General features: G+C 40.3%; 2 protein-coding genes across 7 annotated transcripts in view; one reads left to right on the top strand and one right to left on the bottom strand.

The window, feature by feature from the left end:
- Nucleotides 1–848: 848 nt before the first annotated feature.
- LOC149870391 (uncharacterized) lies at nucleotides 849–6,334 on the bottom strand. Its single transcript, XM_090034509.1, has 5 exons — nucleotides 6,277–6,334; nucleotides 3,931–4,530; nucleotides 3,163–3,323; nucleotides 2,999–3,058; nucleotides 849–2,787 (listed from the first exon to the last, which is right to left on the bottom strand). Exons 1-5 carry the CDS (start codon nucleotides 6,332–6,334, stop codon nucleotides 2,734–2,736), a joined length of 933 nt encoding a protein of 310 aa, XP_089890635.1. The 3' UTR covers nucleotides 849–2,733.
- TENM3 (teneurin transmembrane protein 3) overlaps nucleotides 4,388–13,719 on the top strand; it is a 2,356,642-nt gene continuing 2,347,310 nt past the window's right edge. For 2 of the 6 annotated variants that reach the window (XM_090036142.1, XM_090036140.1), the window contains exon 1: nucleotides 4,542–4,557. The gene's annotated coding sequence lies outside the window, so the exon portion shown is untranslated. Of the gene's footprint in view, nucleotides 4,558–13,719 lie in introns of all 6 variants that reach the window. The other 4 variants (XM_090036139.1, XM_090036135.1, XM_090036141.1 and 1 more) reach the window with 4 other exon arrangements.

Genomic DNA, 13,719 nt, shown 5'->3' with positions numbered 1-13,719 from the left:
TTTGTAGCAGAACTGCTGCTAAAACCCTCTATAACCTATTGTATATCTTCAGAAAATTGCTTCAAATTTCTGCATTTAGCTAGGCCATCTGTAAAATAGGGAATTGGATGCCTGCATACCTTGATGATTGCTATTATTGGCTACATTAAACAGATGGTAAAACTCAAATACAGGACAATTGAATGCCTTGTTTGGGAGTGGGTTAGCCATACAGCCAGCCTTTCCTAGAAGTGGTGGTAAGGTGAATATTTTCTGTAGATATTCTGTAAATATTTGAGAATATTTTTTGTAAATAGAGAGGCTAATAAGGGTTTCTCTGGGAAAAAGTTTATAATATAATACAGTGAAGAGGTATCTTTTTCTAAACGAAAACAAATATTCTGCTAAATGAACACAGATAGCAAAATGTATTAAAACACATATCTTAGAAGGAAGCAAACTTTATAAGGCATCAGCAAAGGCCAGATTACATTATTATGATAATGGAACTAGAATAAATAGGCAACAATGAAACATTATAATGTGCAATGTGTGCATTCAAGTCCCTAGTCCCACAGTCAGATATGCGTATGGGAAATATACAGTCAAGGAGACTATACATATGCCCATATCTAATTGCTGGAGCAACACTTGAAGTTGTAATATGACATGCAATTATTTTATTTTAGTTTAAGTAGAATGAGTTCATATCATAAGACTACATGTATATGCACCAAAGGTCAGAATTAAGGTCACATATTCAACCTTAAGTTTGATATTCACTGAATGAATTTACTAGTCTTGCAAATACCTTAAATGGGTATAATTAAAAGATTAGAGAGGGTATTTTTTCTGCCTATTTTTTTTTGCATTTAACCCCAGGCACAGTAGTTTTACCCTTTCTCATACCGGGTGAATGGTTTTCCCTGCAACTTGGCATCTTTAACACATCAACAAGGAATAGGAAAATATACTTTAAACAAAAAGAAAAAAAAAGAAAACAAGGAAAATGTTACATATCAAACAAAAAAAAAAGTTAATGAAACTCAGAGGCAAATATAATACCCAGAGCATCCTCCAAACCTGTTTTTGTTTCCTTTTTTATAAATGATTGGAGGGACTGAATTACACTTGTTAGTCTTGTTAACAGTTCCCAAACATCAGGTTGGTTTTGTTGTGATTTTACATCTAATAAGCCTTTTTCTTCTTTCTTTCTTTTTTTAAAATGATGTATAACATGGTCAAATTAGTATTTTTGGAGAAACCTTACCTGTTGAAATTTCCTAATCTTTGGAGGTGAGTTTCTTCACAGTTTTCAAGCTATATGCATGTTATTTGTTGCATTATTATTATGATTATTATTATGCACTTACTTTACTAGAAAGTAGAGCATGGTGATCAAAATGATACAGTGAAACAGGCCAGCTGCAAGCAACACAGTAAAGCCCGACTCAGCAGTCTCAGAAATATTCTAATTTAGGCTTTCTTTCTCCTTGTCTCTTTCACTTACATTTATTCTCTTATCTTTTAAGTTTGAGTTCTTTGCCCTTTCTCTCTGTTGCCTTTACTGTAGCTATTAACTCTTTCATTCTTTCCATGTTCTTTAACCCTAACTCCTAAACACTCTGGAAGAAAATCTGCTTGCCCAACTCAGGTTAATAGACCACTGAATTAAGTATTGCATCATTAAGCAATGAGTATCTCACCCACAGTTAAAACAGTTCCTATACTTGGTTTGAATGGAAACGGGGTAATGCATCACATTCTTTAGGAGATGTGATGAGTCTTAAGGTTTGCAATATGGAGTTTAGAGTACATAAATCTGCAACATTTAGTTGCATCTGTTTTCCCTATATAAAAATGAAACAGGTGCCAGTTTAACCAACAGTAGTTTTACTTTGAGATAACAACTGTACCGAATCCTTGTGTGAGTTTGATCCAAAACTCACTGAACTCAATGTGAGTTTTTTTCATGGACTTCAGTAGGCTTTGAATGAGGTCCCTACTCAGTAGATTGTTATCTCTTGTTAACTGCTCATACTTTGAAAAGTTAAGTGCTTATCTCAACAGAATCTTTGTGTTTTTGCTAATAAATATGCTTAAATGCTCACTTAAGGCTAAAAAGTAAGAGATTAAAATGACAACCAGATAAAATGAGTGGTTAACTATTTAAACATTAGCTGCTTAATATATTATAAAAAGTAGGAGGCATTCCTTCCAACACAGCTCACATTTATCATGTTCATCTAATTGACCTTGAAGCTTAATGGTGTTGAGATGAAAGATGAAATTCTACCTTGTTTAAAGGAAGCAGTTTAAAAAGACTCAAATAGGATTTGTAAGTGTGTCTCACTGTCTAATTTCCTAGTGTTCTGTTCCTATTGAGAAAGCAAACTACACAAATCCAAAGGGATTCCCACATCCAACTTTCACACTTCTTATTGTTACATGGCAATGACCGCTCGATTGACAAATAGAGTGATTGCCTTTGAAAGATTTCTAAGGATTTTAAGAGCATGAACTTCATTCTTTTTAAACACCTTCTTAAATAAATGCTTCAAAACAAAGTCAACCATTGATCCAGGTCTCTGAATAAAAAAGTTCTCTGCATTTGACAATTGAATTTATTACTAAGAAGAAAATGTACATTAATCTTTCTGGTTTATTGTCTTCATTTGACAAAGGTAGAATTACAGAGCTGTTGCGCAAAGAAAGATTTGTACCCTCTGTTTGGGATGGCAAATCTACATAAATTCATTGATTGACTGTTAGGATAAAAGCAATCTTGACAGTGCTCTGTGTTGTCACCTGAAGAGAAACAAGGATATAATTTATGCTTTGTTCTGTACTAATCCTTGCTAAATAACTCATTTTATTCTCTGGATACATTTACTATTCCACCACCCTGATTTTTATAGCAGGGAAAAAGAACAATGAAAAATGATTATTTACTGCTAGGGGATGAGGGCAGGGATTAACCAGGAGAGGGGAGGGGGGAAAACCCCCACTACTAACATACCTGGAAAAGTGTTGTACTAGCCTTGCTGATTGTGCTCCTCTCCTCCCACTGGGGTTCCTCCTGATTTCAATGGGGGAAAGAAAGAGGGGTGGGGGTGGGGGAAGGAAGGTGCCAATTGTCTATCCATCACATGTGTGCACACGGGGATAAACACACCAACCAACCGTAGGAGGGAAGATTGTTTTTCCGTTGAGAGCTGCAACTCGGCAGAATCTGCGCTCAGAGGAAGAAGGCTCTTGCAGGCGTGCTGAGGAGGCTTCCTCCACGGCCGCCTTATCACACGTCCCCTTGACTTGTGCCACCAAGGGTGGAGGTGCACTTGGCCCTGAGGAAGGGGCAAAGGGAGATCATTCAGCCCTTGGCCTCCTGCCTGCCAGAGCCAGCGAAAAATTGGGTTTTTATTCCCACTCCCCACCCCTCTTCTTCAAGGCGGATCTCCACGCAGTCCAAGCTTGTTAGTCATGAGTTGGAATTCCTGCACAAAAAAAAAAAAATAAAAAAAAATGCAATTTTAACTCAGAAAAGCCTAAAATAATCTCATGGCCCTGGGATGCAAGTGCTGAGAGCAGGGGGGCTCTGGGGTAGCACTGCGGGAAGCGGGGCCGAGGACCTGGCTTCAGGCTCCCGGAGGCAGGGGCGGTGCAGCCGGCGGCCCCCTTCAGCCCGCCCCGACACCGGACCCTACATTTGCGCTCGTGTCCGAGGCGGAGGCTGAGCTCCGCGCCGCAGCCTGCGCAACCAGCCAAGCCGCGGGCCTCGGCCGGCAGCCGGGGGCGGCCTCTGGAAGCGGTGCCCGGAGCCTCCGCGCGGCTCCCTCGGCTCATCCCCGCGCCCCGCTCCGCCACTGGGGCCGGGACTGCTCCCCGCTTCAGGCTCCGGCCGCGCCTCTGCGGGGCTTTGCCCGCCCTTTCCCCCGCGGGCGGAGGCCGCACCTGGAAGGCGGGAGCGAGCCGCAGGGACCCCGCGCCCCGCTGCCATTAGGAAGGCAGCCTGCACCGGGGTGCACGGGGCGGCGGAGGTGCCGCGCTGCTGCCTGGCCCCCAGTGGCAGCCACGACTGGGGCGGCGGCGGCTGTTGCTGCTGCTGCTCCCCCCCTCCTTTTCCTCCTCCTCCTCCTCCTCCTCCTCCCAGCCCTCCGGGCCCGTCTCCGGAGCCCACCTCAGCCTCGGCGGCTTCTTTCCCGCCCCGCCCCGTGCAAACGCCACCCGGGCGCACGGCAGCGGCGCTGCCAGGCGGCGAGGCAGGAGCGAGCGGGACTGAGTCAGAGCCAGGGGGAGGGGAGCGGCGGCGGAGAGGGGTGCGAGGGGAGGGAGGGAGAGCAATGAAATAAATAAATAAGCCCGGCACCAATGAGCGCGGCAGAGCCGGCGGCGGCCGGAGCGGGGCTGGCTCCTTCGCCTGCCTCTGCCTGAAGCCGCAAAGTTCAGACCCAAACGTGTTGCGCCGCCGCCTGCTGCCGCCACCTGCTCCAACGCCCCGAGGAAGGCGGGCGGGCGAGGAGCTGCAGCTGCGTCGCCTCCCGCCTGGCTTGCCTGGACCGGCCGGGAGACGGCAGGCAGGTAAGGCAGCCTCGCGTTTCCTTCTGCCCTGCTCATCCCAGCTGCTCGCTTCTCCAACTCGTTATCCCCCCCACCCCTCAGCGCCGCTTCTGCCCCCGGGGGGTGCCCGCCCGTGGGCTTCTCTGGGGGGCGACATGACTGTGGCTTGGGCATCTCTCGAGAAGCCCTCGTCCTGCAAGAGTTGAGAGTGGCAGGCGGGTAAGTTTGGAGCCAGGGGAGGGGCTGGAGGGTTTGGGGTTTGTTTTAATGGTTTTCTGGAGGAAGCCTTGGCAGCAGCCACTTAATAATAATAATAATCATAGGAAGCCCCCAGGTTACAGCAACTGACCCCACTGCAGGCTCCCAGCCCCACAGGTCGGTGATCCTGTTCACGGGGAGGGCGGGTGGAAAAGTCCCTGAGGTGACACGAAAGCAGCTGCTGTGCCTCTGTAGATAGGCACGCATTATTTCATTTCATTTTTCTGTTTTTAAAAAAAAAGTGGGGGGGAGGAAGTTTTCTGGTGGGGTCAGGGCGCCCTGGGTGCCAGGCAGCCTGCCCCCATCCCCGGGCGGCCCGGCCCGTCCCGATCTGCGCCGAGTTCCTCCCAACTTGGGCAGGGTTTTGCCTGGAAGCCACCTGCTGAACGACTTGCTACTGCTGCTGCTGTGTGTTTGGAGGGGGTGAGTTAGGTGGAGAATTGTAGGGACCTCCAGCAGATGGAGCAGTGGAAAAAACGATGCTAGAGCTCGGCGTCAAAAAAAAAAAAAATTCCTCTTTCTCGAGTCACAGTTGAGATAAGAGCTGGATAGAGCATGTTGTCAGGGAACACTTCATTTCCTCATCGGGCTACAAAAGTGAACAGTTGCAGCTGAAAGAGATTTGACTTAATACTGTCTGGTTGGAGCGAGTGCTTGCAGTGAACACCAGGTTTGCGTGGGCTGGGAGGCATGGGGTGTTATTTCTGTCTTCCGATTACTTTCTGACCCCAGTTCTTGAGTGTGTGGTTTATTTTATTTTTTTCTTCCTGTTGTCATTGAGCTTTGGAAAGAGACCACAGTGCTCCTGTGAAAGTCCTTCTACTTTCTGGCATAATTAAAGGAGCACGTATGAAAACATTGTTATTAAAAGCAGAGAAGAGGAAGCAATCAGTGAAAGATGTTCCCAGTCCTCTGCAGCTAGCTGGAACAGACTGTACTAGCTGAATGGTTAATTACATTGAAATGGTCAGGCTTGCTTAAAATAGAGTGCTGGGAGCTAGCTGGTGATAGAATTTTTTTGGTAATTATGTCATATTGACGGTAAGGCTTACAAAGGGACTACAGTAATTGTGTTGCCAGCTTGGACAGCAGAACTGGGTGCATCCAGTTCACAGCTTTAGATCACTAGAAGGAAAAAACTGAAAGAGCTCCTAGCACTGTTGCTTAAACATCTAGATTTGCATATTGCTAAGATAGAAGTGAAACAAGTGACAGGACTTTTCTTATCCAGGACAAAAAGCATTCTTCTACTTCTAACAACTGTCTGGTGCCTGAATAGCAACGTCAAATTTCTTATAACTTGATTTTTATTAAGCTTGAAATCAAGTTTGTGTTGATTTATAAGTTACATTTTAGTGAAGAATATTAGAAGAATTGGAACTAAGATCACTCAACGATGTTATTTTTGTAATTTTTCATCAATTAAAAAATTAATGTACACGATGCTATTGTATTAGTAAGCAACCAGTTTAAATACAGTACTTGAAAGGCCAATGGAAGAACCAATCAAGTTGTTTCGTGCTTGTTTTCTTAACCTCATTCTGTTTAAACTGTTAAGCATTTCTCTGTAATTTCTCAAATAACTTGAAAGTGTGTGAAAACTCATAAGCAGCTGTATCCAAAAAAATTTGTATCCAAAAAAAAGTTTGCCAAGCAATTTTGTATACTAAAGCTAATGAAACAAGAATAATAGAACATATAGGTGTGTGGATATAGATATAGGTTTGTGGTGCTGTTTTTTTCAAAGGGTGGGGGGGAGGTGATAGAAGTTTGCCACTAGCTCTGCTGACATAAGTGGTTAAAAGGACTTGAACTAGGACTGACTAAGAAAGAGCAGACCTCATAATAATAATAATAAAAAAAATTAAGCCATATTTGGAGGTTATTTGAATGATTACTTTTGCAGGAATAACCAGATATTAAAAGTATTGGTTTCCTGAAGGTGTTAAATAAGTGTCCTGAAAATTTACAGGTAATTATGATAACCTTTTTAAAAGGAAAATTTTTTTCACTTGCTTCATTTTAATAGGGAATGTAAATTTAGAAAATGTCCTATTGAAAATGGAATGCAAACACCTCCAGAGGTTTATTAAAAGTATCTGCCTTGTTGAACAGCTAAAATTTAAGCATGCAGTCTTACAACTTTAAATACAATTATTTATTGTATAAAGATGAAGCTAAAAATTCCCATCAAGAGCCCAACACTAAAAGTGTTGGGGATACTGCATGTTTTCATTTTCTAAGCAAGACAGTGACTGAGAACACTGTGGACCTTCCAAGATCATACAAAAATTTTAAAATCAGTCTGTAGTATTATTTTCAGGGTCAGTTCCTGAAATACTTGCTTAGAGCTCCTACTGGATTGCATTCATTACCAGCTCTTACTCATGTTCTTCATGTTATTCAGATACCTTCCTGTATCTTATTATTAAAATCAGTCATTGAACTACTATTTCTCTCTCAATGCTTTGTTACATTTGTCTACTAGTTAGTCAAGTTCCCCCAATATTTGTTTATACAGTGCATATCTGTAAACTATAGACCAAGCATTTTCAGTAGGACACCCATAAATTGAAAGACCTAAACATTTAATGGTTGAAGTAATTTTTGTGTTTCTACAAAGCTCTATGCAACTTTCTAAAGAAAAATGCTGGTTTCTGTGAAGAAGAGATATGTTGGGTTGTATTCTGTCTTGAGCTGTCAACTAAATCAAAAAGTATGCCTTTTTACAGGAGTTGGTGAAAATGTAGCTGACTATGTTTACAAAATAGTTTATTGGTGTTCTAACATCAGTTTTTTTTTGGAGTGCCTCCATTACAGGTGAAGGTTGCAGAAAGGTCCAGAGTTTAGAGAACACAAAAAATGGGATTTCTTAAATAAGCAACTGCAAGCATTTAATTTGCAGGGTATCTAAAATTAAGCTGATTTTTTTGGAGGTGGGGGGGAAGCTCTGTTCTATATAAAGTGTTTCTTCATCAGATATCCTTTAGGTCCAACAATTTTAGTATTTGTACAGAGCAAACTTTACATGAGGATGAGCTGCACTTGAAAGTTTTCTCTAGTTAATTGGACATGAACAAATTTTTGTTTATTTTTAGTTTTTTCTCTCTCTACTTTTCTACCAAGTTTCCCCCTCTTATTAATCAATACAACCACAAAAAAACGTTCATACATCATTGCTCCCCGAGTTTTCCTGTATCAGGTACAAATGAAACCAGTGGCAGGATTCAAGCCAGGATTTTCTTTCAAGCCCAAATTATATATTTAAGAAAACAAAAAGGAAGGGGGATTGGGGAACTATCCAAGACTCCTTTGCCATTATCTAATTAAAAAGCAGACTAGTAGTTGAAGAGGTAGAGTCTTAACTCTTAGCTTCCCCTTATCAAATGAAGTGGTGTTCTCCTACCAAATTGCCAGTAAACTTATGGCAATTCCAACAGCAAAGCATGAGTAGAAGGAAGAAGACTTCTAAGGAATCAGAAAATGCAGTCCTGCTATTTAAAAAGAAATGATTCGTAAGTAATACTTGAACACTGCATTCATTCCAAGTTAGTTTATATTCTAAGCCAGAAAGCACATGCATCTAAAGAAACTTTAAAAATAGCAGAATCCTGTTAATGGCTTCCAAGTTCTTAGGGGAGATGCCGCAAATGTGCAAGCTGGAATTTGCTTATAAGAATCCATAGGTGTGAACATTTTAACTAATGATTTTTTGCAAGTGGAGTTCAATATCGGACACTTGTGCAGAAACCATTATCTAATACTTGTCACTTGTGACAGCCTTTGGAAACTACATACTTCACTGGATTCTGTTGCCTTTTCTCTGTTAATCTATCTTCAAAAATGAATAAATTAGTTTGGGGGATTTATGGAAATGCTTTAGTATTATTAGAATCTGTAACTTAAATACAACAACAATGTCCTTTACAGATTCCTACATAGCAGAGCAGTTTTATTTGAAAGGCGTGAAATACCAGGCGAATTTAAAATGTGGATAAAATTGCTGTGGGATATATACTTTAAACATAAGCTTATATAAGAATTGACACACGGCTTCCCTAGAAATACATTTGTTGGTTTTAATTGCATTGTTGTTTCATTTAGACTGGTGAGTAAGCTAACTCTTATGTTTGGACCTATTACTCTTTCAGACTGTTAATTCAGTAATTTATAATGACAGGTACTTTAACGCTAGCCTTTGTGACAGTATTTTGTTACACTGAGGCAATTGAGTTTGTTGTACCTGCACATGTAATGAAAGGATGAGGTATATAATGAGAGTAGCATTTTCATTAAAATAAAAGTAATGTATTTTATTCAATCATACTTAGCAATAGAGAGATGTTTGTTTTATAGATTGTGTAAGAAGTGTAATTCAATATGTTCTACTTTGACTTAATCAATACATTTCCAGTCAGAATGAATTTGCAGAAATTCATTGACACTTATTTTATCTACTTAAGTATGGAAAGTATCTTAATTGCAGCAGGGAGATAGATCAGCATAGATTACTAGTTTAAGACATGTGAACAAACCAGTGAAGATGTCAATTCATTAATTAAAATCCCATTTCTAAACTGTAGCTGAACACTACCTAATGATAATCTGAATTTGATTTTTTTTTCTGAAATCTAGAACTCTTGAGAGGTGTCTTCTAATGGTTTTTAAATGTTTCAATGTTAATTAAGAGATAATGTATGTGGAATAGGATGTTATGACAGGATAATGGTCTCCTGTTTAATGTAAACTTTTCAGCTAAGCCACAAAATAATGTTCTTTTCAGAAAATATACAAAATATACAGGCAATGCTGAGATATTAGAGCCTATTCCTGAACTCAGGGGCTTAGATAATCCATGGAGAAACCTGAAGAAAGGGCATCTGGAGGAAAGTCTCAAATTTCGTCTGTCTTCTGGGGTGGGATGGTCCTGCTTCTCTTAGCCAAGTACAAAGTGTGCCTCCCAATGTGATAGGGGCTCAGAGTCATCCCCACACAGCAGTTTCTTTGCCTCCACACCAGCTCTGGTGTCTGACAATCCCTTGTGACTCATTTGCTATCAGAGACTTAAGTGAGTTGTAATGTTATGGGTAAGAACAGGAAAAAAATAATAATAGAATTAAAAAAGAATGTATTTTCATTCCTCTTTGGACATAGAAGGGCTAAAGAGAGTACAGACCTTACTTCTCCTATGCACACACTCCTGACTTGTAGTGTGAAATGCTTGAGTCTCTTTGACACAGAAGTTCTACATCTAGAAGTTCTACATCTAGAAGTTTTAGAGTGTGATACTGAGCTTTGCTTTGTATGTGTGTCAAAGGCTGCCCTTAGCTGACCCAACTTTACGTGTTAATCTGATTGTAAGAGCTGCAAAGTCAAAGGTAGTCGGATGTGATTCTAGCCATATTTTTCTTTTTTGTGCCAGTGGCCACATAAACTAGCATGGCTTAATTGTAATGGGCTACTAGGATTTCTAGCTCTTTTGAACTTGTTGTTTAGTTTTCCTTACTAAAGACTTCAGGAGTTTACTTGAGATGTATCAGCCACAAAAATGAAACAACTTTTTTTGTCAAATAAATAAAAAAACACCCAGACCAGAAAAAAAAAACAGTAGGAGATCCAGATGCTCCAAAAACTAGCTACTTTTAGCACTGCACTAGATTTGAATGATCTCCAGCATCAAGGATTTCTGTTTTTTGCAAAGTATTGTATAATTAGCTGTTTACACTTTGGTTTTTTTTTTTCCAAATGTCTTTTTCTTTATCTCATTTCGAGTATTTTAGATTATTGAGAATCCTAACTGTTGTTGAACCACTACATCAGGGATATTTGTCATGAAAATAAGCATCAAATATTAAAGTCACAACAAGGTATAAATTATAATTAAATGTTCTGCTGGAGATATATATTATAAAGCACAGTCCTATTTTTGCATTATGGTTGTCTGCCTGGTTGACTGCATTTGTTCTGCCCGCCCCCCACCCCCCTTTCTCTCAGAGCATGGTAACTGATAAGATAAGGCATTATCTCAGCAGCTTACATGGCCTAATTATTATAGCTTGTACTATCAACTACCTACCTATAATAGATTGGCAGTTGTTAGTAATGTATTTGCTAAAACCTTAACTACAATTGACTGAAAAGAGATTTGTTTTTATATTCAGCTAAACCAAAGCTTCTATTTGAAAGAAATATTACTTATTTCATAAGAAAATACACACATTACTATATTAATATGTTTCTGTTAGATAAATTTCCTCTTTTTTTCCTTAAATGTTTATATTACTTAAATATACAATAAGTGATTAAAATGTACTTGTTCCTTCATAGTTTCATATTTGGTAGGGTCGGAAGGGACCTGAGCAGATCATGAAGTCCAACCCCCTGCCCTGGGCAGACAAGAATGCTGGGGTCAAACGACCCTGGCAAGGTGATTTATCTAGCTTCCTTTTGAAGACCTTCAGGGTAGGAGCCAGCATCACTTTCCTTGGAAGTTGGTTCCAGATCCTAGCTGCCCTGACTGAAGTAGTGCCTCCTGATATCCAGCCTGAATCTACTCTCAGTCAATTTATGGTTGTTGTTCCTTGTTACTCCCAGTAGTGTTTGGGGAAACGGGGACTCTCATTGCATGCTTGGCAAGTTTATAGACTGCCACCAGATTGCCTCTCAACCTTCTCTTGTGGAGGCTGAACAGGTTCAGGTCTCGTAGCCTCTCCCCATAGGGCCTGCTCTGCTGCCCCCTGATTATGCGACTGGCCCTCCTCTGGACCCTCTCGCTGTTGTCCACGTCCCTCCTGAAGTGCGGTGCCCAGAACTGGATGCAGTACTGCAACTGCAGCCTGACCGATGTCATATAGGTGGGGAGGATCACCTCCTTGGACCTGCTCGTGATGCATCTATGGATGCGTGACAAGGTGAGGTTAGCCTTCCTGACTTTGTCCCCACATTGGCGCCCCATGTTCATCTTGGAGTCTATAATGACTCCAAGATCCTTTTCTGCCTCTGTGCTGCTGAGAAGGGAGATCCTACAGACAAATATGTTTAACGTTAGGCATGTGAATAGTCCTTTTAGTATTATTAGGCTAGCTCACACAATTAGTATGACTTCAATTAGAATAACAATAGCTATAAAGTTTAGCCTCTTATGTTTGGAAGCAAAATCTGTTTAAATAATTTTTTATTTTTCTAATCTAAAAACTTTGCTTTTCATCCTTACATCTTTTATTGGCAATGAATCATATTTCAACAATGAAACATATGGTTTGGTTTAAGCGACGTAATACTTGAAAATAGTTAGAACCCCTCTCCCCTCCTCCTCCCTCCCCCCCTCATAATTAAGGATAATTTTAAGTAATCTCTTTTATATCTATGCATTCACAAAATGAAGATTACAATAAAATAAATTGTGTGGTGAAGGTAAACTCATTTCTTTGTGAGACTCCAAATCATAAATAACTTTGAGAATTGAATGGAGTGTAGAAAATCTGCAGATGAAACCAAAGTAGGTGGCAGTGCTTTGGAAGATAAGATTAGGCTTCAGAATGACCTTAATAAATTGGAAAAATGATCTGAAATAAATTGAATGAAGTTCAGTAGAGACAGGTGTAAAGTACTCTGCGTAGGAAGGGATAATCAAACCTGCATACACAAAATAGATGATGTTGGGATAGACCTCAGCACAGCAGAAAATGACCTGCAGGTTAGAATGTAGTACAATCTGGATAAGAGTCAGCAGTGTAATATGGCTGAAAAAGACTAACATTATATTGGGATGCAATAATAACATTGTCATATGCAAGTCTCAGGAAGGGATTCTTCCACTGTATTCAACATTGAGGCCTTATACTATGTTCAGTTTGGAGTAGGTGTCGAGAAAGATGCAGAAAATTGGGAAGAGTCCAGAGGAGGGCAACTAAAAACATTGTAGGTATGGAAAATGCATAATATAAGGAACAGTCAGGAAAAAAAAAACTTGTTTTTTTAGAATGGAAAAAAGACCAAGAGGGTTTAATAAATCTTCAAACTCAAAAAGGATTTTTAAAAACAAGATGGCGATCAATTGTTCTGTGCCCATAAGAGAAGATGTCTGCAGCTGTAACAAGGGAGAATTAGGTTGTGTATTAGGAAGAACTTTCTAATTATGCAGGTGATTAAGTACTGGAATAGATTCCCTAGAGAGTTTTCGTAATTTTCATAACTGTTTGAGTCAGTACATAAACACTTTGCTGGGATGATACTGTGTGGAACAGATTATTGGACTGTATTCACTCCTGAATTTCCTTCCTGCCTGACTTTCCTGTTTCTATGATTCTAGTTAGAGAAGTGACTAGATAGACCATCTTAATGTTTTGAGGAGGGGTACACACTTTGAACACTGATGCTGGAGTAATAGTTACTGAGTTTTGTATAAATTCATTTATAACCTGCCGCTTCAGCACATGATCCACAAATCAAGTAACCAGTTAAACACTAATTTTTGTGGACTCTATAATTTGTACTAGCGTTTTGTATAGCAATTTAAGGAATTTTGGAGAAAGTATAGTGAGTTCTGATGAAGTGAAAAGTTTGGAGACATGAGCTAGGAGAAGATTTTAAAATGGATATAGACCTTGGCAACAGGAAGACACAATAATATCATCTGAGAAGTTTTACTTGGGGATGGAGAACAAGGAAAAATGGGTATGTGGAATAGCTTTTCTTCGGATAGAGGTGGGGAAACTTGCTTTTTTAACTTGATGCTTCAGAAGGAGACATCTATTTGGAATGGTGTTCAGTACCTAAAAATTGGAAAAGGCTCATTGTCAGATTCCATAGAGGGAAACTGGTGGTTATATGAAGAGACTTGGTATTTCATGCTGGGTAGAGCTGTTCTTTCAGGGAGGGATGTAAAAGGCTTCAGTTTCTAAAGATTATCAACACGTTTTCCCC

The sequence above is a fragment of the Crocodylus siamensis genome, chromosome 2 (assembly GCF_052110815.1).
Source record: "Crocodylus siamensis isolate JL-2025a chromosome 2, ASM5211081v1, whole genome shotgun sequence".
NCBI classification, from domain to species: Eukaryota; Metazoa; Chordata; order Crocodylia; family Crocodylidae; genus Crocodylus; species Crocodylus siamensis.
This window is presented reverse-complemented; position numbering and strand designations above follow the sequence as displayed.